Genomic DNA, 24,609 nt, shown 5'->3' with positions numbered 1-24,609 from the left:
CACAGGGTGTTTGTTGGGGTGGGGGAAGAGAAAGTAGCTTGTAAGCCCCTTTGAGCGGTCTCCTACAGGAGAGAAGCTGGGGGGATATGAATCCAAACTCCTCCCTCCTCCCTCCCTCCTCCTCCTCCTCCTCCTCCTCCTCCTCCTCTTCTTCTTCTTCTTCTTCTTCTTCTTCTTCTTCTTCTTCTTCTTCTTCTTCTTCTTCTTCTGTTATTGATTTTATTGTTGCCAGTTGATGGTGTGAGCTGGGTCTGTGTGGGAAAGGGTGGCCTATAAAATAAAAGGAAGGGAGGGAGGGAGGGAGGGAGGGAGGGAGGAAGGAAGGAAGGAAGGAAGGAAGGAAGGAAGGAAGGAAGGAAGGAAGGAAGGAAGGAAGGAAGGAAGGAAGGAAGGAAGGAAGGAAGGAAGGAAGGAAGGAAGGAAGGAAGGAAGGAAGGAAGGAAGAGAAAAAGTCATGATTGCCATAATCCTCTGAATGTCACTCCTGACAAAGAAAATCTGTGTATCTCAGAAGCACAGATAGATTCAAGTCCAGTAGCACCTTAGAGATCATCAAGATGTTCACAGTACACCATATTTCTGAATATTAAGGACTTAGTTTGATGAGATGTGGATAGGTCTTTCAGCCTCAGTGATACATGTGGCTTGAAGCAGGTCATGGCAGTGGGGCAGAGATGGGTGTGTAGGTGGGTAAAAGTTTCCCCTGTGCCATTTTCTGCGCAAAAACTGGACCCGCCACCTTCAGAGGCTATTAGCTCCAGTAAGAGGGCAGGAGACACATAAACCATGTGTTTCTTCCCTGTATGAAAAGTCATAAATGCCCAGAGGGAAGTTTCAAGCCAGGAAACAGTATGTATTTACACGAGGGAGGAGGGTGTTCAATTCCTATGCCCCTGCACTGTGGTCCTGATCCAAATGATATAGCTGCTTTTCAGGTGAAACGAAAGAGGCAGGATATCTTGCCTCTCCTCTGTTTAAGCCCTTAGCTATGTAAGTGAAATCATGTAGACCAGTGGTGGGATCCAAACATTTTAATAACAGGTTCCGATGGTGGTGGGATTCCAACAGTGGCGCCGCCGCTCACACGCCCCTCCAGTCCCTATTGGGCAGGGAGGTTGCTTTAGTAACCCCTTCTCGGCACTCAGAAAAAATTAGTAACCACTTCTAGAGAAGTGGTGAGAACTGATTGAATCCCACCTCTGATGTAGACTATGGGTAAACAAATGAAAGTCCTCGTGCCCAGGTGGGTCACACAGGTGGATACCTCCAGTTGGGTCACACTGTTGCCATGGGGAATATAAACAGGCCACTACATTGTGTGGGGATGTGTAAGGAATCAGTATAGTCCAGGCCAATAGTAACAGTAACAGTTCATTTATTGGTAGGCAATCATGATCTTCTACGCGACAAAGTGCCAATCTGACCAGTTCCCAGCCGCTTTTACGGGCGGCCTCTGGCTAAAATGCAAACCCAAAACAACCCAACTTTCCCACCAACTTGAGATGATTCACACAGAGCAGAAACCAAAGATGGTAAGCACGCAGTTATGCTGAGACAGAGATAAAGACGAACCTGGGCACAATGCCCGGAGGAAGGAATGTGGACTCAAGGTTAGCTTCAGGTTGGTCAGGAAACCGAAGCAACCTTACAGGATGCCCTCAAAGCCCACTTGGAAACTTCAGCTGGTGCAGAACGTGGCCTCTCTATTATTTGATGGGGGAACAACTGGTATGATCACACGGCACCCTATTTTAGACCAATTAAACTGCTTAGGGGTTGCCTAGATGCTTTTATGTTCAGCGTAAGATGCTGGTTGTAGTTGGGGTTGGAAGATGTGGCTTGGGGTGTGGGGAGGGATGGACTGTGTGGCTGGGGGTGGAGGGAGAGTTTGAAGGTTAGTATTCGGGCGGGGGGTGGAATGGGAATGCTTGTGTTGGGGGCAGGCGGCAGGGCTTCTGTGGGCCCACAGAACAGCCGTTCTGTGGCCTGGGTTTGCTGGCGGGGGTGGGAGGTGGGAGGTGGGAGAGTTTCTGTGGATCCATGGAACGGCTGTTCTGAGGCCTGGGTTGGGGCCTGAGGAACAGAAGAGTCAGGCACTGCTGCTTCGGGAAGAGGATGGAATGTTGTCCACCAATGAATCCTTCTGCCCCATTGGTGGAGGATTCGTCGTCACAACATTCCATTCTTCTAGCTCCAGGAGGTGGCGAATTTTTTTATATTCCAGAGGCTGTTATAATTACTATCAAGCCCCTGCCAGCAGGGCCAATTGACCCTGCTGGCAGGGGCTGATGGGAATTGTAGTCCATAACATCTGGTGTGACAAAGGTTCGCCACCACAGTCTTAGCCATTTATTGTTTCGGATTTCTATCGTTTTGTAATTTTTTTAAAAAAATGTTCTTGGTACCTTTTTCCTAACCTGAATAGGCCGGCCACGTCTGTGGAGATGACATAGATGTGATTGATGGACGTCCCACTGGGTCTGTGAGAATCTCATTTGGCTACATGTCCACGTTTGAAGATGCACAAACCTTTCTGAAGTTCATTATTGCCACCTGGCTCTGTGGTTGCAACATGGTTAATTGTCCTTCTCCAGCAGAGACTGTTTCACCAGTGATGGCATCTCCCAGAGAAAATGGCTTCACCTGCGACAACAATATTGCCAACAAACATACTCCGAAGAGGAACATCTTGGAGTCCCAGCTTAGCACCAGTTCTCCTCCAGGAGCAACATCAGTCTCTCCACAGCTTGCAGAGGGGCCATCAGAAAGGGACACAACGGAAGGTTCTGGGAATTCAATCGAAGTGCAACCAGTGCCAGTAGAATGTGCAACCAATGCCAGTCGAATGCCAGTAACTGTCACCAACATCTATCTCTACCCAATCAAATCATGTGCTGCCTTTGAGGTAAATGTTTTAAAAGTGTTGAGGTAAATATTTTAAAAGTGATATTTTAAACTGTTCACATCTGTTTGCCTGACATTCAGTTTTCTGTGTGGATAATTTTTTTTCTGAATTGAGAAGCATCAGCTGTGAGAGTCTTGACCTGGAATCCGAGGTGGTACAACCCCAGTGTAGGTTTGCCAAGTCAGTGAGAACTAACTCGGAGTATGGATTCCCTCCAACAGAAGTGCCGTCTGTTCTGTGTCCGCCTATTCTGTACTTTGCCTGTTCTGAGGTATCTTGAAATCCTCCCCTTTCACTTTCTGCTTCTTGAAGGGGAAAGACGAGGGAGTCCACACAGAGCCTTAGAAATCTGGTTAGGCTGTCTGGGAGGAGAGGAAATCAGATGAATGCTGACCAAGAAATTAGAACAGGACTGCAACACCCCAGGATCCACCAAACTGAATAACAGTCCACTCAGCAATGTGGGCTGTGGCCCATCTGAGCAGACCAGGGTCGGGGGGCAACTCATAATTCGAGATGGGCTCTTTTCACTGTCAGATTGTGGTTCCATTAGTGGCGCATTATTCTCAATATCGAGGTTGTAATTTGGGATGCGGCAGGCGCTCTCCTTCCTGTTCTCTTCCGTTTTTTTTTTTTTTTTTCTTTTTTTTTTTTTTTTTTTTTTTTTTTTTTTTTTTTTCCTTCCTTCCTTCCTTCCTTCCTTCCTTCCTTCCTTCCTCCCTACAGCGTCCTTTCCCCTTCTTCCCTCGTCTGGCGCCTGGGAAGGAGAGGAAAGGACGCTGGAGGGAGGGAGGGAGGGAGGGAGGGAGGGAGGGAGGGAGGGAGGGAGGAAGGAAGGAAGGAAGGAAGGAAGGAAGGAAGGAAGGAAGGAAGGAAGGAAGGAAGGAAGGAAGGAAGGAAGGAAGGAAGGAAGGAAGGAAGGAAGGAAGGAAGGAAGGAAGGAGGCACGCTTGCCGCGTCCCAAGTGCAACTTTCCATCATTGGTGTTGCCGCCGCTTTCTATCCCGCCCGCTTGGCTGAAGGCAGGGCTTGGGGAGGCCGGGGGCGGGGCTTGGGGAGGTGGGGCCAAATGGCTCTTTGGGTGCTAAAGGTTGCCGACCCCTGGAGTAGACAATACTTACTTTGATGGGCCAAGGGAAACTGTCACACGGAGGCGCATCTATTTTTTTTAGAATTTACCTCCCTCCGACGCGCAGCTATTCAGGCATGCACAAATGAACCCCCACAGCCACGTCAGCGTCTCACGATATGACCATCTGCACCTGCGTGGCTACACAGATTTAAGCCACACATTTTTTTAAAAAAGGAAAGCGCAGCCGAATTAAGCGCCTCCCGCCCAGCTGTTTGCTTGCGAGCGGCTGCAACCTGGGATTTTTCAAAAGACTCACAAATAGTGTGATTCTCAAAAAACCCGGTTGGGGGAAAATAGCACAGGGCAGGCTCGCTTTAGGGGCGGGATCTGTGCGAAGTGCCCCCCCCCTAACAGATTTCTCCCTGTTCTAAACCTGTGTTTAATGGCCCGTGCAGAGTGGGCCACAGAGAGCCACATTCACAATTACTATCAAGAGCCGCATTTTCTGAGCTCATTATCTGAGCTCCAGGGAAATGTACAGCTTACCTGTTTCTCTGGCAGCAGTATTTCAAGGTGGAAACCACCTGCCAACTACAAGGCTTACCTAGCAATGGATTTGCCCGCTTTCCTGATGCACGGGGCACGTGCCTGTTTCTCTGGCAGTGCTCAGAAGAACCACATGTGGCACATGGAGTATCACTGGTATAGTCCTTTATCCACTGATGAAGGAGAACTGGCAGGAGCTCCAGATCTTGCCTGGGGTGTGTGTGATTTTTTTCCCTCCAACTTTAACTCTCCCTGTAGGCACAGATTTTGTTTGAAAAGATTCTTCAAATCCTTATAGAAAAGATAGTTCTCTCTATTATTTCTTTTCCTTGTAATTTTGTGCTGTCAGCCATAAGCTGTTAAACAAAAGGCATGTAGGCCTTTTGCACGTTGCCCTTCTTTCTCTCACTAACCAGAAATTCATAGCCTTGGTGAACACCCTTTGTTCTAACTCACCCTTTGGAATTTAGGAGATTTTAAATTATGTTTTCTTTTAGGTCTTGTTGTCCTCACTGGCACCATAAGTCTGTCCTTTTTCTGATACAAACCAGAACACAGCCAAATGTTTAGGCTCTTTGTTTAGATAAGTGGGGCAACTGAGAACAATACTGATAAGGTGATGCTAGGTCCTAGTTCACAGGACGTCAGAAGTGTGAATTACTGACATCCTCCAATGAGGGCATCTGCATGTTTAAAATGTTTTGGGTAGGGGGAAGATCTCCTCCCTCTTGGGTGATTGACTGCTAAGGGTTGTACTTTGGGTGTAATTCCTTCCAATGGTACTCTTTTGATGTAACCTGTCTCCAGCCTTATAGAATGAGACCTCAGCCATTTCGAAGAGTGGTTCCTCTGATGCTATCTTGTTCTTTATGCTGGTCCGAATAAAATTATTTCTTTTAATTTTGTCTGCATCTCAACAAAGGGCAAGTTAGCATCAGAGGAGCCACACCAAAATGGCTGAGGTCTCCCGTTTTTATAGGATAAAGACAGGTTACATCAAAATTATTTCTTTAATTTTATTCTTTGTCAGCTTGAGCTTTTTGGCTTAAAAGTTTCTAAAAACGTTACCCCGCGGTAACATCCCCTTGAAATAATACATAAATGGGCGAATTGATTATATGAGCTATTGTCCCAAGGCGACTGACTATGTAAACAGTTGGATATTTCAAAGGCATTTCCACTGGACTGAGATGCAAAGTAAGTGTTAAAAGGTAAAGCACCGCGTCATTATTGCTGCGTTTATTTTTGATGGTTCTACAGAATATCACCACCTTGCATAGATATGAATAGCTGGTGTTCTTACTGCCTACCTACATAATAATTCTGTAATTAGCATGCTTGTATTCACCGACATGGCAGAGGTGGATGTATGGCAATTGAAGAGACACTTGATTAACATGGTGTAATTGAGAGGGTGCTGATTTGCATTACAAAGAAATGTTATTGTTAAAATATCTATTTGCAACAGAAATACGACATTTATGCATTGTGGTACTATCTGAACGTTCGCTCTGCAGACTTTAATTGCTTTTTATCATTTATTTTGGTCAGTTAATAACACTGGCACCTTGTGTGTGGCTTTTCTCCCATTTTTTTTGAACACCTCTGATGGAACAAGTGGACGGTCCACAGGCTGTCCTAGAATCCAACTTTCCTTCAACGTATTTTGCAGCGCTTTAATGGATGTCAATATTATTATAGCTCCCTTTTGGAAAACCTCCTGGTGTGGGTCTCAGTCCCAGATCAGAATGAAAATTGAGGTCAGACCTATTGACTGCTCAGATGCATTTAAAACATATTCCATTTAATAATAAGGTTTTTAGCTGCCTGGCAGCTTAAAGTAAAATGTAATAGGAAAATGTTAGATCTAATAGGCAGTGACATATTTTTGTTAAGTGTAAATAACACATTAATCTTGCACGATGAATGCAGTACTTAATTCACAGGAGGCAGCAGGTTCAATCCAAAGTTTTCATGAAACAGAAATACATCTGCCAAAGGCACTGAAATGCAAATGACGCGCATTTGCATAAAATTGCTGGTTCTAGGGGCAGAATTCTTAGTTTTGAAAAAAAAACCCACCGCTTAGGGGGCCATGCACATTCTGAATTTTAAAAAGATGGTGTTGATGAACATTTTGCAGGAGGTAGCCCAGGTTTTGGGGTAAGAAAAGTAGTGTGTCTGAATTGTTTAAATTAAACAAATATACATGACCCACAGTGCAATCCTAAACAGAGTTACTCCCTTCCAAGTCCATTAAAGTTGTTAAGACTGAAGAGTAACTCTGCTGAGGACAGCACTGCTAGACACAGGCAGATCTTATTTATAGTGCAGCGATATGGCGTAAAACATTCTGCCATAGTTTAATTCATTTGGTTTATTCAGTTTATAGGCCTCCCTTTCTCCAAATAGTCTCAGAGCAGTGCAAGGCATTGATTAAACAACAATACAATACATAAAATCCCACAATTATAATGTGGCAGCATGACTCAAGTAAGGAATAACAATAAAAATTAAGCTAAATCCCCTAAAATCACATTCATGACAATAAAAAAAGAAAAAGAGAGGGTTAGAGGAGGAGGGGAGCAGAAATATACGGTCTATAGGGGCATGGGATGTCCCCGGGCGCATGCCTTTTGGCCACGTAGGGGGGTGCCAGGTGCCCCCCATTGAACCAAAAGTCGTGCGCCCCAGCTGCATGCCACTGAGCCCCGCCCCCTCGTTTTTATGCAGGCCGGCTTTTGGCTTGGCCTGCATGGATGCCGGGGGCAGGGGGTGGCCAGGCACCCCCCACGTGACCAAAAGGCATGCACCACATCCACATGCCACTGTCCTGCCCCCCACCTCCCTGCAGGCTGGCTCAGCAACCCCCCCTGCGCCCCCCTAGGCCTTCCCTCAGGCCGGCTTTGGGCCTCCCCAGGCTCCGCTGGACTGCATGGGGGGGCGGGACTTGGCATTGAGTGGCCCCACCCGAGACACGCCCCCGGCCTCTGTGTAGGCTGTGGGGTAGGGCGTGGCACCCCAAGCCACACCCCCAAGCAGGGGGGCACGGGGATGGGGTGGCACCGGGAGAAGGGGTTGTCTCCAGGTGCCATTCCCCCCCCCCCGATACATCTCTGGAGGAGAGGCCAGTTAGATGGATACTGTGGCTGCCTCAACCATAAATTTGGCGGAACAGCTGTGTCTTATAGGCTCTAGGAAATTGCATCAAGCTTTGCTGGGCCCATTCAAATGAAACTTCCCAGCAAATAGTACATCTCCCCTCCTTGCACTACAAAGCGTTCTTCCATAAGAAGTTTGCATTTTTTTTTTTGTCTTTTGTGGGATAGCTTCAGAGGTGGGATCCAGCAGGTTCTCACAGGTTCCCGAGAGTAGGTTACTAATTATTGGTGTGTGCCGAGAGGGGGTTACTAATTGGTGATTTTGCCACGTGATTTTTGCCTTAGTTACGCCCCTCCTCTCAGCAGTAGCGCGCAGAACTGGAAGCAGTCTAGCAGGAGGTGCACCGGGCGCGGCGCGTGGCAGCCTGCGCCTGCGTGCATTCGTTTCCCGCTCAAGGACCGGGTGCAACGGCTGCGTCCTTGCCACAGCCCCACCCAGGAATGCCACGCCCCTGGAATGCCCGGCCACGCCCCCGTCGTGCCCCACCCAGCCCCATTGGCGCTACGCCACAGTTTGAATCCCACCACCACGGGAACCTGTTACTAAAATTTTTGGATCCCACCACTGGATAGCTTACCCTTAATTCTGTATTGTGGTTCAGTGAATTTTCCCTAATAATAGCATGTTTAATGTCTATTTATGAATTTAAAATATTTTTATCCCTCACTGTGAGCAGAACAGTTTCGGAGGTGACTTCCAGTCATCATCATTAGTTGTTGATAAAGCATCAGTGAAACCCAATATCAGCAACATGCGCCGTGAGCAAATGCTCATATCTCCAGAAGCGCGACTGCAGAATTAAAAGGGCAAACTGTGAAATCAAGACGAAATGTCCGTGATAAAATCATAAAAATAAATTTATGATCTATCCAAGGCAGGAAGCAGGAAAGCAGCGCATGAACAACAGTGGGGTCCATGACTAGGCCAAGAAAAGGTGAAAAATGGGAAGTGATTTTATCCTTTGTAAGCTGGTACTTAATGAGAATTCCAAAATCCAACCATCCCCACTGAAAAGCCATCCCCTGTCTCTGGTGGTTATCCACCAAACCTCGGATGGCAGAGCATGCAGCATAGGGTCTCCGTAGCGGATTTTAATTAACTGCCAGATTTATAATAGAGCACTTGCACTTTTGAATATTTCGATCTATGGTACCATAAAGGTAACCCAGCAATTTAAACTGTGCCTAGAAACGTTCCCCTCCCAAACAGGTGAGATATGTACTCTCTAAACTGTAGTAGCTTCCAGTATTTTTGACTTCCACTTGGCGAAACAGGACACTTGTCAGATACCGATTTTCCTTTTTTCTGTGCAAATCTTGATTATTGTCCTCTCCCCTGTGAGTGAATTAATCCTTTCTGCATCTGTTCATCCAAGCTAAAATCATCAGTGGGCTTTGGCATCTAGTTTGTAAACCGGACATATTTGTTGCCTCGGAAGACCAAGACCACACAGAATTATTGGGACAAATTTGCACAATCAAAATTAAGCAAAGGTTCTTTACGGACAGCTTTGCCTGAAGGGGTTTGGGAACTCGTACACGAATACAAAACACATTTTTGAATAATGTTGCAGCAAGGCTGGCTTTTAGCAATGGAATAAGCCAAAGGGCCCAATCCAGAAAGAGACAAACTTGTTTCATTAGCATCAATAGAAAAAAGTAATTATGTTGACTTATAAGGACACTTGGGCACAACTAATTTTCTCTGAATTGGGGAAGCAGAGCTGAATACCTGAGTGGAGAAGTTTATCTTTGGCTCCCAGTAATTCTGGTTAACAGCTTGGGTGCTGGGTATGGAACACTGAAGCCGAGCGAATTCAATCTAGGTTCCTGTATAAGATCTTTGGAACCCCTCGCTCCGTACCCTATGCAGCCTTGTGTTTGGAAGCTGGCCAACACCTGTTGGAAACCATAGCCTGGTGCTGCACTTTTAGGTTCTGGCTACGCATCTGTTTTCACGACGGCCAGCTCAGCTTTACCTCAAACACGCTCTCTTATTTGGTCTCGACGGAGTGGTGGATTCATATAACCAATAAGTTGCAAGACCTAGCTGTGTCCCTTGATGATCTTCTTCTTATGACTGCTAATGAGAGGTTCTTATGACTGCTAATGAGACTGCTAATTTGAGCAGGACTACCTACTATTTGCACAAGCAAATAAAACCTGCTCTCCAATCCATCTGCATATTTTGCCTCGTTTTCCCACTCCTGCTCACTATCTACATCTTCTACATGAGCCCACTCTGAGACGCGCTGTCACCTTAGCCAGATGCAATGTTCTTCCTTCTACCAGACGATACAACAGAGAGCACCATCTTCCATCCTCCGATAGATCTTGCACCTGCAATCCTGGTCTTGAAGAAACCATCCATCATGTTCTATTATATTGCCCTTTATATGCTGTAGAGCGGGAAAGACTACTTAACCCTCTCTTAGCTGCTCTAGGCAACACTACAGATGCTGTCAAAACCGTGTTCTTGTTAGACAGCAACTCAACTGTTACCATCGAACAAACTGCTAGATTCTTGTGTGTTGTCATCACTGAACGTTCCCAAATGCTTAGCAGACTCAATCCCAATTCAGTGGCTTAATATTTCAGCTCTCATGGTGCTTGTTTTTTAAAAACTTTTTTATCAGCCAATTTTAATTTCCATTGTATAATATATATATATATGCCATTAAAGGTTTCATCATCATCATCAGCTTGGGTGCTGGCATTGAATGCACACACGCTGCACCCGTATTCCTTCCTTTCCCTTCCCTGGCGCAAACTCCCTTCCTTAACGCACCAAGGATTTTGTCAGCACTCCTCTTCCCTTGGAGGCCAGCAACATTTTCCATTGGCCCACGGGAAAACACCGTCTGCCAATCCATTAATGTTAGCAGAGGTGGCCAAACTCCCTTTGTTACCGAAAGAAAAGAATGTAGTTACATTTTTGGACAATTGCAAACCCTTGATAGATCAAAGGATAAAGCAGAAAAAAGCATGGAAAAAAAACAAATCAGAAAAAAAATGTGATTGGTAGTTTTGAAGGTGAGGGCGTTGTTAGAATAAAATCCAGTAGGGATAAATGTGAAGTTTTATCAGTAGTAACTCTCTTTTTTTTTCAGAATACTTTTTATTAGGTTAAAATAATTGAACAACATTACAGGAGGATATATCGAAAGAATAACAATATCAACATATTTCTTATATCTCCTTATACATTCTTTCCTATCTCCTAAATTAGTTAAAATTAAAATAACTTTGTACGTGTCTCTAACTGAGACTCTACATAGTCCTTTCTTCTTTCTTTTATTTAAAAGCCAAGTTCAACTTCCGTGGCGTGCTTCCAGGTCGGTAGTTGTCTGTAACTTCCTTCCTTCACCTCCGGGGTTGTCTTCTGGGGATTCCCCCCCCCCCTTTTTTTCCCTATGTAGTTCTTATTTATCTCATATAAACAAATATACAGAAGTAAAGAAAACACAAAGTCAGTGACTTATAAACTTAAATCAATAGGAATTCGCCTTATCGGACCTTTTTACTGAAACCATAGTACTTCACCCAGTGTTATAAAGATCCAATTTTACATATGTTGTTAAAGAGCAAGTAGCCATTTCTTTAAATGTTAATGCTCCGTGCAGATGCAACTGGAAGACCTTATGGAAAATGTACATTGCTTTTCTGTGACTCCTTTTCATGTTCTGTGTGATGTGAAGCTATTTAAGTACTAATAAAATTTTCACCCACAACCCAGGGGAAAACACCGTCCAAAACACATGGTTGCAGAACACAGATGAATGGAGATCATTTTGTGCTTTACCTGACAAGTTCCTGTTTGTGCTGATAAGTTGGGGGGCCGTTGGGGGGCCACGTGGGGATTCCAAACAAGAGGCCACGTGGGGATTCCAAATAGGCAGCAGCTGGCGGGGGGGGGGGGCGGGGGGGGCAGGTGGCATGCCATGATCTGGATGTGACCTCCCAGATCCACAGCGTTGCTGCCAGTCTCTGAGGGTGGGTGAATCATGGCTTTTATAGCCCATCTTTGGCCCCTTCCGCACATACAAAACAATGCACATTCAATCCACTTTCACAATTGTTTTAAAGTGGATTTTGCTCTTCCACACAGTAAAATCCAGCTTCAAAGTGGATCGAAAGTGCATTATTTGGTATGTGCAGAAGGGGCCTTAAGAGTCTACTGCAGTAACGCAGGAGGCAAATGAGACCCTCCCCCACACAGACACATTACCACTGCCACCAAAGTCCAAGATGAGCTCCGAAGAAGTTCTGTAGTTGACTTCGTGGTCGTGGATGAGGATGCTTGGGAGTGCCAAAGGTCCATCCAACCCTTCGCAGAACAGTGTGAAATGACAAATGCTAACAGCCCAATCCAAAGGGAGTGGAGGTAGAGCAGTGGCCAGGGATGCAGGGGCGGGGCATTCCTGGGCGGGGCTGTGGCAAGGACGCAGCCGCTGCGCTGGTCCTTGGGCGGGAAACGAATGCACGCAGGCGCAGGCTGCCACGCACGCCGGTGCACCTCCTGCTGGACTGCTTCAAGTTCTGCATGCTACTGCTGAGAGGAGGGGCGTAACTAAGGCAAAAATCACGTGGCAAAATCACCCATTATTAACCCCCTCTCGGCACACACAAATAATTAGTAACCTACTCTCGGGAACCTGTGAGGACCTGCTGGATCCCACTCTGATGCTGGCACTTCACTGCCTCCAACAAAGCAATCGGTGGCGCAGGGGCCAGGGGAGAAGGAAAGGCCGTGGGCACACAAGATTTACGCCACCCTTTTTGGTAGCAAAAATATTTTTTGAAAAACATATTACAGGAAACTGAGACTTTCAAAGGGATGCACTTCCAGCCAGCACTTCCAGCCAGCTAGAAAATGTTGACAGAGAGAAATTTTTCTCTCTTTCTCACAATACTAGAACCAGGGGGAATTCATTGAAAATGCTGGGGGGAAGAATTAGGACTAATAAAAGGAAACACTTCTTCACGCAACGTGTGATTGGTGTTTGGAATATGCTGCCACAGGAGGTGGTGATGGCCACTAACCTGGAAAGCTTTAAAAAGGGCTTGGACAGATTGATGGAGGAGAAGTCGATCTCTGGCTACCAATCTTGATCCTTCTTGGTCTCAGATTGCAAATGTCTGAGCAGACCAGGTGCTCGGGAGCAGCAGCAGCAGAAGGCCATTGCTTTCACCTCCTGCACGTGAGCTCCCAAAGGCACCTGGTGGGCCACTGCGAGTAGCAGAATGCTGGACTAGATGGACTCTGGTCTGATCCAGCAGGCTAGTTCTTATGTTCTTATGTTCTTACCTTCCCACCACAGTGAGAGACAATATTTTTCAGGATGTTCCAGAATAGCAGGCATTCACCTCATTGAAGCGATTGAGAGAAAATAAAGAGAATCATTGGTTGCTCAAGTATGGGATGTTGTCTTATATATGCATTTAGAAGCATAAAAGTTTGATGCCCATGAATTTTGCATTGCAAATACTGCAAAATGGAAAAAAGTAAATTTTAAACATTCATAACTGTAGCACGGAAGCAGATTTCAAGCTAGTCACATTCTAGGACTTTACTCCAGAATGTATAAATAAAAGAGTATTTAATCTTAAATGCAATGAATACTTTAGCGGACACTGGAATCCGCTGGAATGTTTAACTGTTTACGGGTCTCTAGTTAAAAGGCATTGTGACAGTATTCTCTTTATACTTCCCTGATTCAGAGAACAATCCAAAATAGAATTAAGTCTGTTTAATGGAGTTTACTCCAAGGAAAGTGTTCTTTGGTTGGCACTGTGAATCAGTCAGCCTTTCTGTTGATCTCATCTCTACAAGCTTTGTAAAAATATTCCTGTAAAATTATTGGCGTAGGGTTGCTCTAGCTACGTCGACGCTGTAGAGCTAATGCTGTGCTACAGTTTTTTGCATCATTTGTTAAAATTTTTTTGATTAACTCAATGTGATTTTTACTAAAAGAAGGATAGAAATGTTAGGTTCCTGGTATTTTGCTCGGATGCCAAACAGAAAAATGGACGAATGCTAAAGGATGGGAGGGAAGTAAAGGCTTGTTCTTCGACTGCCTTAGTTCCTTTTGCAGAGGTAATGCGGGTAGGACCGATGTTCTTCAAATGTGTGTCTGGGCTTTTCCACATTTTCCTCACTTCTAACTTCTTCTTTTCCTGGGTTTTTTCTAGTTCTGTGTGTGTTTTGCTCCCTCTAGTGGTTGATTCAATATAACACAGGTTTAAGTCCATTGTATCTCCCTGCAAATTTAAACTACAGGTGATTTATACCAGGCTTGGCCTGGATAGCCTAGGCTGGCCTGATCTCGTCAGAACCTAAGCATCAGCTAAGAGTCAACCATGGCAAGTATTGGGATGAGAATCCAAGGAATTCGGGGGGTTTGACCCAGAGGCAGGCAATGGCAAACCACCTCTGAATGTTTCTTGCCCTGAAAACTCCTCTAGGGAGTGCCATGTGACGATGGCAAATCTCTCTCTCTCTCTCTCTCTCTCTCTCTCTCTCTCTCTCTCTCTCTCTCTATCTATCTATCTATCTATATAGATATAGATATAGATATAGATATAGATAGATATAGATATGTATCTTGTATTGTATTAAATCATTAATTAGTGGGAGCAAAATATGTGTGGAACTGAACACCCATGAAGAAACAGGAACTTAGAAGTGAGGAAAATGAGAATGTGGGAAAGACCTCTGTAGGGTCTTGGGGTGGAATAGGGCCTGCAGGGCAAAGCGGGCCTGTTCCTAAGGACAGGCTCGGCCCTGGCCCTGAGGCCCTGATCGGGACCCAAGACAGAAGGGGGGTGGATGGCAGGGAGGATGAAAGGCCTGAAGAAAACAGCCAATGAAAAGGACTCTGTCTAGGTTTCCTAAAGCTGAGGGAACCTCGTGTGCCGCGAGGGCGAGGCAGCACCTGAGACCTCCTCCCTTGATCCTGAGGCCAACCCTACACTAGGGGGCGCCGCACCTAATCTATACTCTAAAGTGAAGGTCATTGCATACATGAGATACAGTGCATCTGATTAAGTGAGTTCTAACTCAGGAAACCTTATGCTGGGATCAATACTTCTGGCCTTTAAGGTTCCACTGGGCTCCAACTTTCTCTTTCTTCTTCTCCCCATCTCAGGTTGCACAGTGGCCCGTTGGAAACCAAGGCTTGCTGTACGACCGGAGCTGGATGGTTGTGAATCAAAATGGAGTGTGCATCACACAGAAGCAGGAGCCAAGATTGTGCTTTGTACAACCCCAGATTGACCTAGAGATAAATGTGATGACCATCAAGGCTGAAGGTGAGAGTGCTAAGATATCCTCTGTGTGTTACCCGTGGAAGGCGACAGTGAAACTTATAATGTCCCTCATTGCTGTTATTCCCAGAAAGTTCCAGCAGAGAATTTGAGGACGTGTGGAAGAAATAGTGACTTTCAGCTCTGTGGTGGTCAAAAACAAAAAGTTCTGAGAGGCTCTTTGGCCGTCCTTTGCAGAATCACTAGTGATATGTCTGTGTTATGGCAGTAGTGCCCTGGAAACTGCATCTTTGAGGGGAAATCTAGAATTCTTGGAGAGAATTCTGAGCACTTCACCAGAGTACCATTTCCAAGATCCTTTGGGAGAAACCAGAACCATTTGAAGCAGTATAAAATGGGCAGGCATTTGCAGTGTAAATAGGCTTTTCTTGGAAGTAGAAGCGAAAAAAACTCAGCTATCCCACTCCTGTTCCAAAGGATTTAGGATAGGAGAGTATAGACAGACCTCTGCAGTTGAGCTGTCTGTTTTCTCAGTAATAACATCAGCCTTGTGCACTAGAAGTATTTCTTGTATATTCGTATATTCAACACACAAAATTTGAAGAAAGAGAAGAAGAAGAAGAAGAAGAAGAAGAAGACGACGACGACGACGACGAAGAGGAGGAGGAGGAGGAGGAGGAGTTTGGATTTATATCCCCCCTTTCTCTCAAAGGGGCTTACAATCTCCTTGCCCTTCCCCCCTCACAACAAACACCCTGTGAGGTAGGTGGGGCTGAGAGAGCTCCGAGAAGCTGTGACTAGCCCAAGGTCACCCAGCTGGCGTGTGTGGGAGTGTACAGGCTAATCTAGTTCCCCAGATAAGCCTCCACAGCTCAGGCAGCAGAGCTGGGAATCAAACCCGGTTCCTCCAGATTAGATACATGAGCTCTTAACCTCCTACGCCACTGAAAAGGGGGCTGTTGTGTTCACTAGTTTAGCGAAATCTGGAAGATCCAGGTTGTCAGGACCATGATGGGCTTGGGGGGAAGAGACCTGTGCAAAGTCCTCCCCCAAAATGCTGATCATAATATTCTAATGAACTGTCAGTGGGACTTTCCAATACTATGCACATATGATTGTACTGATCTGTAAGGGCCAGGGGCTAGCAATTTTCTGAATGTACTGATTAATGTCAGGGTCTTGCTGAAAGAAATCCATTGCAAACAAGGTGGTTGAGGGATACACTTTAGAAAAAGGGAAACAAAATGATATGGATTGGATTTTAATTTCTAATTAGGGCCTCCCCCTAAAAGAAAATCCTGTTTCTAGACCGCAGAAATCAGTTCCCTTGGACCAAAAAGCTGCTATGAAGCGTGGTCTCTATGGCGTTGAATCCTTCTGCAGTCCTAGAAATTTCCCAACCCAGAGTTGACAAACCTAGCTGAAATAGGTCTTTGCTCAGGGAGCATCCAAAGAAGGATTACTGGTTTCAGTTATCCAGGAATTTATCAAGGAGCCGAGCAGTGGTGGGATCCAAAAATTTTAATAACAGGTTCCGACAGTGGTGGGATTCCAACAGTGGCGCCGCCGCACACACGCACCTCCAGTCCCTATTGGGCAGGGAGGTTGCTTTAGTAACCCCTTCTTGGCACTCAGAAAAAATTAGTAACCACTCCTAGAGAAGTGGTGAGAACTGGTTGGATCCCACCTCTGGAGCCGAGTCAAAGTAATACAACAAATGTAATACAACAAAAGTAATACAACAAATGGAATGAACTCAAGGGGACAGATAGCCTGCCACAGTTCCCAGAGGCATACCAAGTTCTTGGGGTTCTGCGTCAATGCCTATCACTATCAGTTCAAAATGCTACAATTCGGCCTCTCCTCGACCCCTCACGTCTTCTCCAAATTACTAGTGAACCTGGTAGTCGATGATGACCCCCAGATGCTCCAGTCTCTGAGTGGAAATGAGAGACCTCTTGTCTCGGTTCACCAGGAAGCTGTGGGTCTGCAGGCAGGACAGAACCTTGAGTGTGTTGCTCTCCACCTGGGCAGCAGAGGGGGATCGAATGAGTAGGGGTGGAGTGCCACATTGGACTGGTACCGGAGGAATACCATCCGGAGAGCAGGTGTAATGCCGGGAGATCTCCAGGCCTTGTTTGGAGGTTGGCAACCTTAGTTCCCACCCCATGGGGGGGGGGGATTATACCTCTGGGAATATGTGGCACTTTTGCCAGGCAAGAGGGACAGAAACATGAGCACGAGGGAACCCTTCCAGATAGAGGTGGGGGAAATAGTTGTGTGCGACAGATTTCGCAGCGTGCAGATGGCTTGGCAGAATTTGCCCTAGGTTGCTGCTGAAGAAATAAAGTTCACACAGAGCCCTTTTAAAAGGAAACTAATGGGAGTTTTTTCAGTACGAGGAACTCCATTCTAGGTTGGGTAGAGCGGAGATAGCATTGTAAACCGACCTCAACTACGATGGAGATGCAAGAAAACGTTTGCTGCTCTCGTAGTTGCAAGATGGAGGGTGAGAGGAGGGCGGGAAGATTCCCTGAGGGTAGGAATCTGTGCATCAAAGGGGTAGAATCAGAGCAGTAGAAAGAGCAGTAAAAAGGAGTCGCTCACAGAGTCCCGGCCTACCAGCTGTACTTACTTGAGCGACTGCGGTTATAAGGACCCCCCCTCAATTGCTTCATATATTTCACAGCTCATCATAAGAACATAAGAACATAACAACTAGCCTGCTGGATCAGACCAGAGTCCATCTAGTCCAGCATTCTGCTACTTGCAGTGGCCCACCAGGTGCCTTTGGGAGCTCACATGCAGGATGGGAAAGCAATGGCCTTCTGCTGCTGCTGCTCCCAAGCACCTGGTCTGCTAAGGCATTTGCAATCTGAGATCAAGGAGGATCAAGATTGGGAGCCATAGATCGACTTCTCCTCCATAAATCTGTCCAAGCCCCTTTGAAAGCTATCCAGGTTAGTGGCCCTCACCACCTCCTGTGGCAGCATATTCCAAACACCAATCACACGTTGCGTGAAGAAGTGTTTCCTTTTATTAGTCCTAATTCTTCCCCCCAGCATTTTCAATGGATGCCCCCTGGTTCTAGTATTGTGAGAAAGAGAGAAAAATTCCTCTCTGTCAACATTTTCTACCCCATGCATAATTTTATAGACTTCAATCATATCTCCCCTCAGAAGTCTCCTCTCCAAACTAAAGAGTCCCATCCTCAACATTCAAAACGGAATCAGGGGCTATGGAATCAGGGACTCTGTGATGCCTTGCTCAAATGAAACCTTCACCATTTGGTGTGAGATACTGTTCTTATTTTCCCGTAGTATGTGTAATACAACCTTAAATGTTCAGCCCCCAAACGGGCCTAAATAATACATTTCCCCATTTTCGCAGCAGCCAGGCTGAAGCCGTGTTCTGGTTTACAACTTAACGCATCTAAGTGAGTTACTGTCTTACTTAACCGAAGTATGCAATTTCCCGTCCTGCCTCTTGCAGAGGTTTTTAAGGAAAAAAAATACTGCTCGTTCAGCAATGCTACTAATACTTTGTGAACAAGGCAAATCAGTAATGTCATTTAGGGAGGGGAAACTATACATCCTTCACACACATGTCAGAGGACATGTGATTTATTCAGCGGGTTCACCTCAATGTTGTGCAGCCTCCCTCACTTGTTATAAGCCAGGGGTGGAAAGCAAAAAACGCGTCACACACTTAAACGGAGGTTGCACTTAGCCAATATAATATGTAAAATGATTTCTTTTCAACAGATTTTAGTGTAACAATTCATAAGGTATGAGTATATAACATTCAAAAATAAGACCATAACCATGGTTTAACCAACTAAGAATTGGGTTCTATTTACACCCAATAAATATATTTCAAATTTTTATGTAGAAACCAAAGTTCAATATCCAGTTCATAAATTATATCCACGTTGATAACAACTTATAGAATCAATCAAAGTAAGTCTCTCGAACGCCTCAGGCCAGCCTGATCATTTTTGGGCCAGGGATCACGAGTAGGTCCTCCTCCGAGGAGCGGAGGGGCCTACTGGGGCAATATGGGGAGGATTTTTAATCCTTAACTGTAAAATCCTTCTTCTTGCTTCTGGTTTTTGTGCAGATTTCTAAGGGGATCTGACTCGGTATGAACTGGTGCAGATTTCCCCAGTGACCCCCTCTCGAATCGCAAGGTCTGTCCCCGCTAATTCCCCAAATTGAAGGGAACAGACCGGACTAATTTGGGTAACAACTGCAGGAGATAGACACTGGGGTGATAAAAACATAATCAGAGATAGGAAATAGAAATCTTTTAATTTTGGGGGGGGGGATCACTAGGCAAAATCAGAAGCATGTAGGATGCAAAGCTATAAATAAAGAGTGTTTTTCCCCCGTAATGTTCACCCAGATACTTTCTCAGAGTTCAACACAACGAGAAAAAAAATCAACTCCAGCAGCGTCAGCTATAATTTCCCCATCTGGAATAAAAAATAACAGAGGAAACATAAATACTGCATTGGTTAATGAGTTAAGGAGGAAATATGGACGATTTCTGGATGTTGCTAATTGAAAAAAAAATCTTACAGGGCAAATTAACCGCCTGAACCGTTTGCACGACACAACCGCAGACCCTGCAATCCCCAAAGAGGGAGTGTGTGTCATGGGGGCTGGGGAGGGGAGGGGCTGAAACAATTTCAGGAGATGCCAGGACAGGCACAACTGGGCATGTTCCCAAGGCCCTGCCATCAGCGGTGCTAACTGAGGGGAAATGTTCAGACATTAACCGGATTTTGTATTCGTGGTTTAATTATGGCTGTTTTCTGGCACAATGAAAGCCTCTCCCTTGATGTCTAAGGGCCTTTCCCCACTTTTCCCTCTACCACCGTCGCTGCGCGCTACTCACTGCGCGCGTCATTTCTGGCGTGCGCCCTGGCTTCCCCACGACCCCACACTCTGCGCGGGGTCATCAAAAGGCACTGTTTTCTCCAGCGCCAGGAATGACGTGCGCTGAGGGGGCACGACAGCGGCAGCGTCGGGGCAGCTGCGTTGTCGCCGCCCCTGTAATGGGGGGTGCCCCGGGACCCCGCGCTACTTGGCCAGAGTAGTGCGCAGCAGAAGGTAAGTGGGGAAAGGCCCTAAGAGTTGAACAGTGACGTCCCAGGGCTGTTCTGGAACATCCTAGCATGGCAACCAAGGCTACATGCCGGCAAAATTCAAAGATAAACAGGATCCTTAAATTACAAAGGGGAAAAAAGAGACATGGGTTGTAAAAGCATTTGTTGTGTTTCGATTTGTAACTTACAGAAATCGCTTTTTTTTCTGAAGCAAAGGTCTGCCAGATAAATTTTGTGTTTTGGCCCACCAAACTGCTTATAATAGGGGTGGCCATCCTATTGTGCTCCAGATGTTCATGGACTATAATTCCCATCAGTTCCTGCCAGCATTATTTATCTATATTTTATAGAAAATCTATATGGCATATAAGAAATGTGAGAAAGAAAATGAATGAAATTGTTCTTCTCCTGAGGAAGACATCAACGAAAACGCCTTTTCAGCCCTGGCCCCTACCTGGTGGAACAGGCTCCCTAGGGAGATCAGGGCCCTGCGGGACTTACAGAGTTTCCACAGGGCCTGCAAGACGGACCTGTTCCGCCAGGCGTTTGGCCAGCCTGGTTAAAAATACATCTACCGTGTCATCTGGCCTCCCGTGGGCACAAGGGGGGGGGGAGGGGAGTAGCCAGACGCCGTCCACATTTTTTAATGGGTTCTGTTTTTATGTAATTGGTATTTAAATTATGTTTTAACGTATGTTTTAACCTGTTGTGAACCGCCCTGAGCCCTCAGGGGGAGGGCGGTATGTAAAAATAATAATAATAATAATAATAATAATAATAATAATAATAATAATAATAATAATAATAATAATAATAATAATAATAATAATAATAATAATAATAATAATAATTTAAAAAATAATAAAAATACACACACAAGCTGCAAACATGGACACAGATTTTCGAGGAGCCCAGGATATAAAAAGGGGAATAGAGGAGGTTTATCGAGGAGGAGGCGATATTTATTGTTCCCAAAGTGAAGAGTCCAAGGAGAACCAACAACAGCGGCCAGCACTTCTCATGGGCACGAGGAGGACACTCAAGTACAAAGAGCCCAGGATTTTCAAGGGTCTACTTGTAGGAAAAGTGGCAATAATGAGGGGCTACTTTCCGGAAACAAAGCACAGTTCTTGGGGTGCTGTGTGGTTTCCGGGCTGTCTGGCCGTGTTCTAGCAGCATTCTCTCCTGACGTTTCGCCTGCATCTGTGGCTGGCATCTTCAGAGGATCCTCTGAAGATGCCAGCCACAGATGCAGGCGGAACGTCAGGAGAAAATGCTACTAGAACAGATCTGGGCTTTATACGGCCCGGGGGCCACATCCGGCCCGCCGGATGACCCTGACTGGCCCCCCTGCCTTGCTGGGGAGCGAGGCGTCTTTGAAAGCCCCGCAGAAGCCGGTTGCCTTGGCTGCTGGTTTCTGCGGGGCTTTCAAAAACGCCTCGCCCCCCTGCCTTTTGGCCCGGCCCTCCACAATATTTTCTGTTTCTTATGCGGCCCCATGGAAAAAATAATTGCCCACCCCTGTACTAGAACATGGCCATACAGCCTGGAAACCACACAATACCCCAGTGATCCTAGCCGCGAAAGCCTTCGACAAAGCAGAGTTCCATTTCCAGGAAGGAGCAATGCTTCGGAAAAAGACTTGATTGGGTTGAAACCCGGGAGCACCCAACTTCTTATTAGGTCTCGGCTGCACTGGTGATATTGGAACCAGGGGTGTTCCCAGTCAGAATGAACTAAACAAAGACACTTCAGGTGGTTGACGGTTTCTTGATAGGTGGACAGGAGGCTTCACATTAAACGGATGCTTGGGGAGGAACATAAGAACAAGCCAGCTGGATCAGACCAGAGTCCATCTAGTCCAGCTCTCTGCTACTCGCAGTGGCCCACCAGGTGCCTTTGGGAGCTCACATGCAGGAGGTGAAAGCAATGGCCTTCTGCTGCTGCTGCTCCTGAGCACCTGGACTGTTAAGGCATTTGCAATCTCAGATCAAATCTCAGGAAGGTCCAGGATGAGCTGGCTGGAATCAGGGCGTCAGGCCTTTGCATGTTCCCTGTGGAGCTAAGGACAGGTCCGTCCGTTGTTATCCAGATCCGGGCTGCTGAGCCTTCAGGGAAGGTCTTGTCTACTGACATGCATATTTGATTGGGAGGAGAAAGCATGTGTCAGGCAAAAAAACCCCCTTCGTATCAAAATCCATGAATTAAGATTGGCATCCATCTGAGCCCGGACTGTCTGTGATACCCAGATACCAACAGCCTGGGTTTAAAAACCGCCCATGTTCTCAGTGCTGGGAAATGGCAGAGCTGGGATCAGGAGGTCTTTCCAAAGCTGCAGCGATAATGGCTGTAGTGCATCTGTGCCAATCACAGCGTGTGAGATGCTCAACGAATGGAGTTACTAAAAGCTGAAAATGAATATTGCCAAGTATGCTTTGGGGATCAAGGTCATGCGAATGGTTGCTGGATTGTCATTTAATTATCATCTGGAGCCACCTGCAGGTTGTATATATATATATATGTATAATTCTCTACAGAAATAACAAGTTTGACCTGGTACCCACGTAGGTTCTGTAGTGACTGTAATTTGCCAGCAGGGAACCAGCTGCTTCTTCCTTCCTTCCTTCCTTCCTTCCTTCCTTCCTTCCTTCCTTCCTTCCTTCCTTCCTTCCTTCCTTCCTTCCTTCCTTCCTTCCTTCCTTCCTTCCTTCCTTCCTTCCTTCCTTCCTTCCTTCCTTCCTTCCTTCCTTCCTTCCTTCCTTGTAGCAATCTCATCCCTTCCTTCTCACCATAGACATTGCTGGGGCCTCGTGCAACAGTCACTCAAAACCAGAGGTGGGATCCAGCAGGTTCTCACCAGTTCCCGAGAGTGGGTTACTAATTATTTGTGTGTGCCGAGAGGGGGTGACTAATTGGGTCCGCTTCGCCCTCGCCTCCCCGAGAGGCCTACTGCCTTTGAACATGAAGGTTCCATATAGCAATTGCGACTAATAATGTAACTCCCTGAACTGGGTTTGGGAATATGGCTTTAAATATTGTTGGGAAAAAGGGATCTCACAAGCCAGAAATCCTGCAGTATACAATTCTCTTTCAAGAATCTCTCAGAGAAGGGCAGCATTGAGGTCTGTCCTGTTGGGAAGTTGGATGAGCAAACAGTTCCTCCAAATCAACTTCTATTTCAGTGTGAGTTTTCATAGGTTATAGCCCACTTTTTCAGGCAGCCACGTGGTAGAATTCTTATTTCCAAACAGGCTATCAAGAAGAGACTTTTTGATAGAGAGTTTCAACAGATGCTAGAGGAAGCTAATAAAACCTGTTCCCCGATCTCTCTGGGAATACCTGTGGATAGATTAATTGTAGCCCGGTACCTTTATCCCCTGGTTGAGGCCCGGTGGCGTAGAGCAATCACCTTAGCTAGGTGTAATGCCCTGCCTTCCTCCTTTAGCCTTGGACGCCACCTTGGAATCCCACATAAAGAAAGGAAATGCCCGTGTGGCATGGGTTCTGTGGAAACAGTATCTCATATGCTGTTGGATTGTCCTTTTTATGAGATAGGTAGGAAGAAGCACATAATCCCCTTCCTGCATGGAAGTGAAGGCATTACAGACAAACAGAAGGTTATATATCTTTTAAACAGCCACAACGACAAGCTGTTGGAAGCGGTGGCTAAATTTTTAAATGGTGTTATTTTAACTTGTCAGAAGTTGTAAAGGCTGTTATGATCTTGCAATGTTAATGTTAAACTATTTATATGCCATTAAAGGTATTCGAAATCGAATCGAGTAAATTGGTTATTCCCAAACACTCCCAAATGCAGTCAGGATTTCTGAACATCTTACCATCTGCTGGTGGTCCTGATGCATCGTGGATTTCCAAGAGGCTGGGGGAAGAATCGTGCTCAGCAGAAAAACCATTGGGGGTCTTCGTTTGCTACACTTGGACCACCCTTGCTGGGTTAGGATGTAACTGTAAGACTTATTGATAACACAGCCACGATTTCTTTGCTGAAACAATTTCCTGTACCTCTTTCCATGTAGGGATGGATCCAATTTCTGTATCTTTAGAAGAAGACGTTGGAACACAGATGCCTATTAGCCAAAGCAAAGTCTGCTCACACAGGTAAGAAGAGACGAGTATCCACAAAGGAGAGAAATAGTCTGCGTTAAGTTAAAAGGGGAGGCTTCTCTGGTTAGTTCCTGCATGTCTGTAAAGTGCAGTCAAGTGGCGGCTGACTCACGGCAACCCAGCAAGGGGATTTCGAGGCAAGTGAGAAGCAGAAGTAGTTTGCCTTCCTTGAGATCCCCCTTCCCAGGGTTACATGATCTGCTGAGCTTCTGAGTTCTGATGAGATTGGCTTGCCTTATACCAGTGATGGCGAACCTTTTCAAGACCGAGTGCCCAAATTGCAACCCAAAACCCACTTATTATTCGCAAAGTGCCAACACGGCAATTTAATCAGAATACTGAGGTTTTAGTTTAGGAAAAAACTGTTGACTCCGAGGTGTGCGTTACTCAGGAGTAAGTTTGGTGGTAGTAGTTGGCTTTGCTT

General features: G+C 45.9%; 1 protein-coding gene across 3 annotated transcripts in view; it reads left to right on the top strand.

Moving 5' to 3' along the window:
• MOCOS (molybdenum cofactor sulfurase) overlaps nt 1-24,609 on the top strand; it is a 154,866-nt gene that overhangs the window by 110,322 nt on the left and 19,935 nt on the right. For all 3 annotated transcript variants that reach the window (XM_048511741.1, XM_048511740.1, XM_048511742.1), the window contains exons 8-10: nt 2,426-2,905; nt 14,833-14,995; nt 24,098-24,179. In XM_048511741.1, the coding sequence (XP_048367698.1) occupies nt 2,426-2,905; nt 14,833-14,995; nt 24,098-24,179 (725 nt within the window). The remainder of the gene's footprint in view (nt 1-2,425; nt 2,906-14,832; nt 14,996-24,097; nt 24,180-24,609) is intronic.

This window comes from Sphaerodactylus townsendi, linkage group LG11 (genome assembly GCF_021028975.2).
Source record: "Sphaerodactylus townsendi isolate TG3544 linkage group LG11, MPM_Stown_v2.3, whole genome shotgun sequence".
NCBI classification, from domain to species: domain Eukaryota; kingdom Metazoa; phylum Chordata; class Lepidosauria; order Squamata; family Sphaerodactylidae; genus Sphaerodactylus; species Sphaerodactylus townsendi.
The sequence above is the reverse complement of the archived record's forward strand: the minus strand, read 5'-3'. Positions and strand labels throughout refer to the sequence as shown.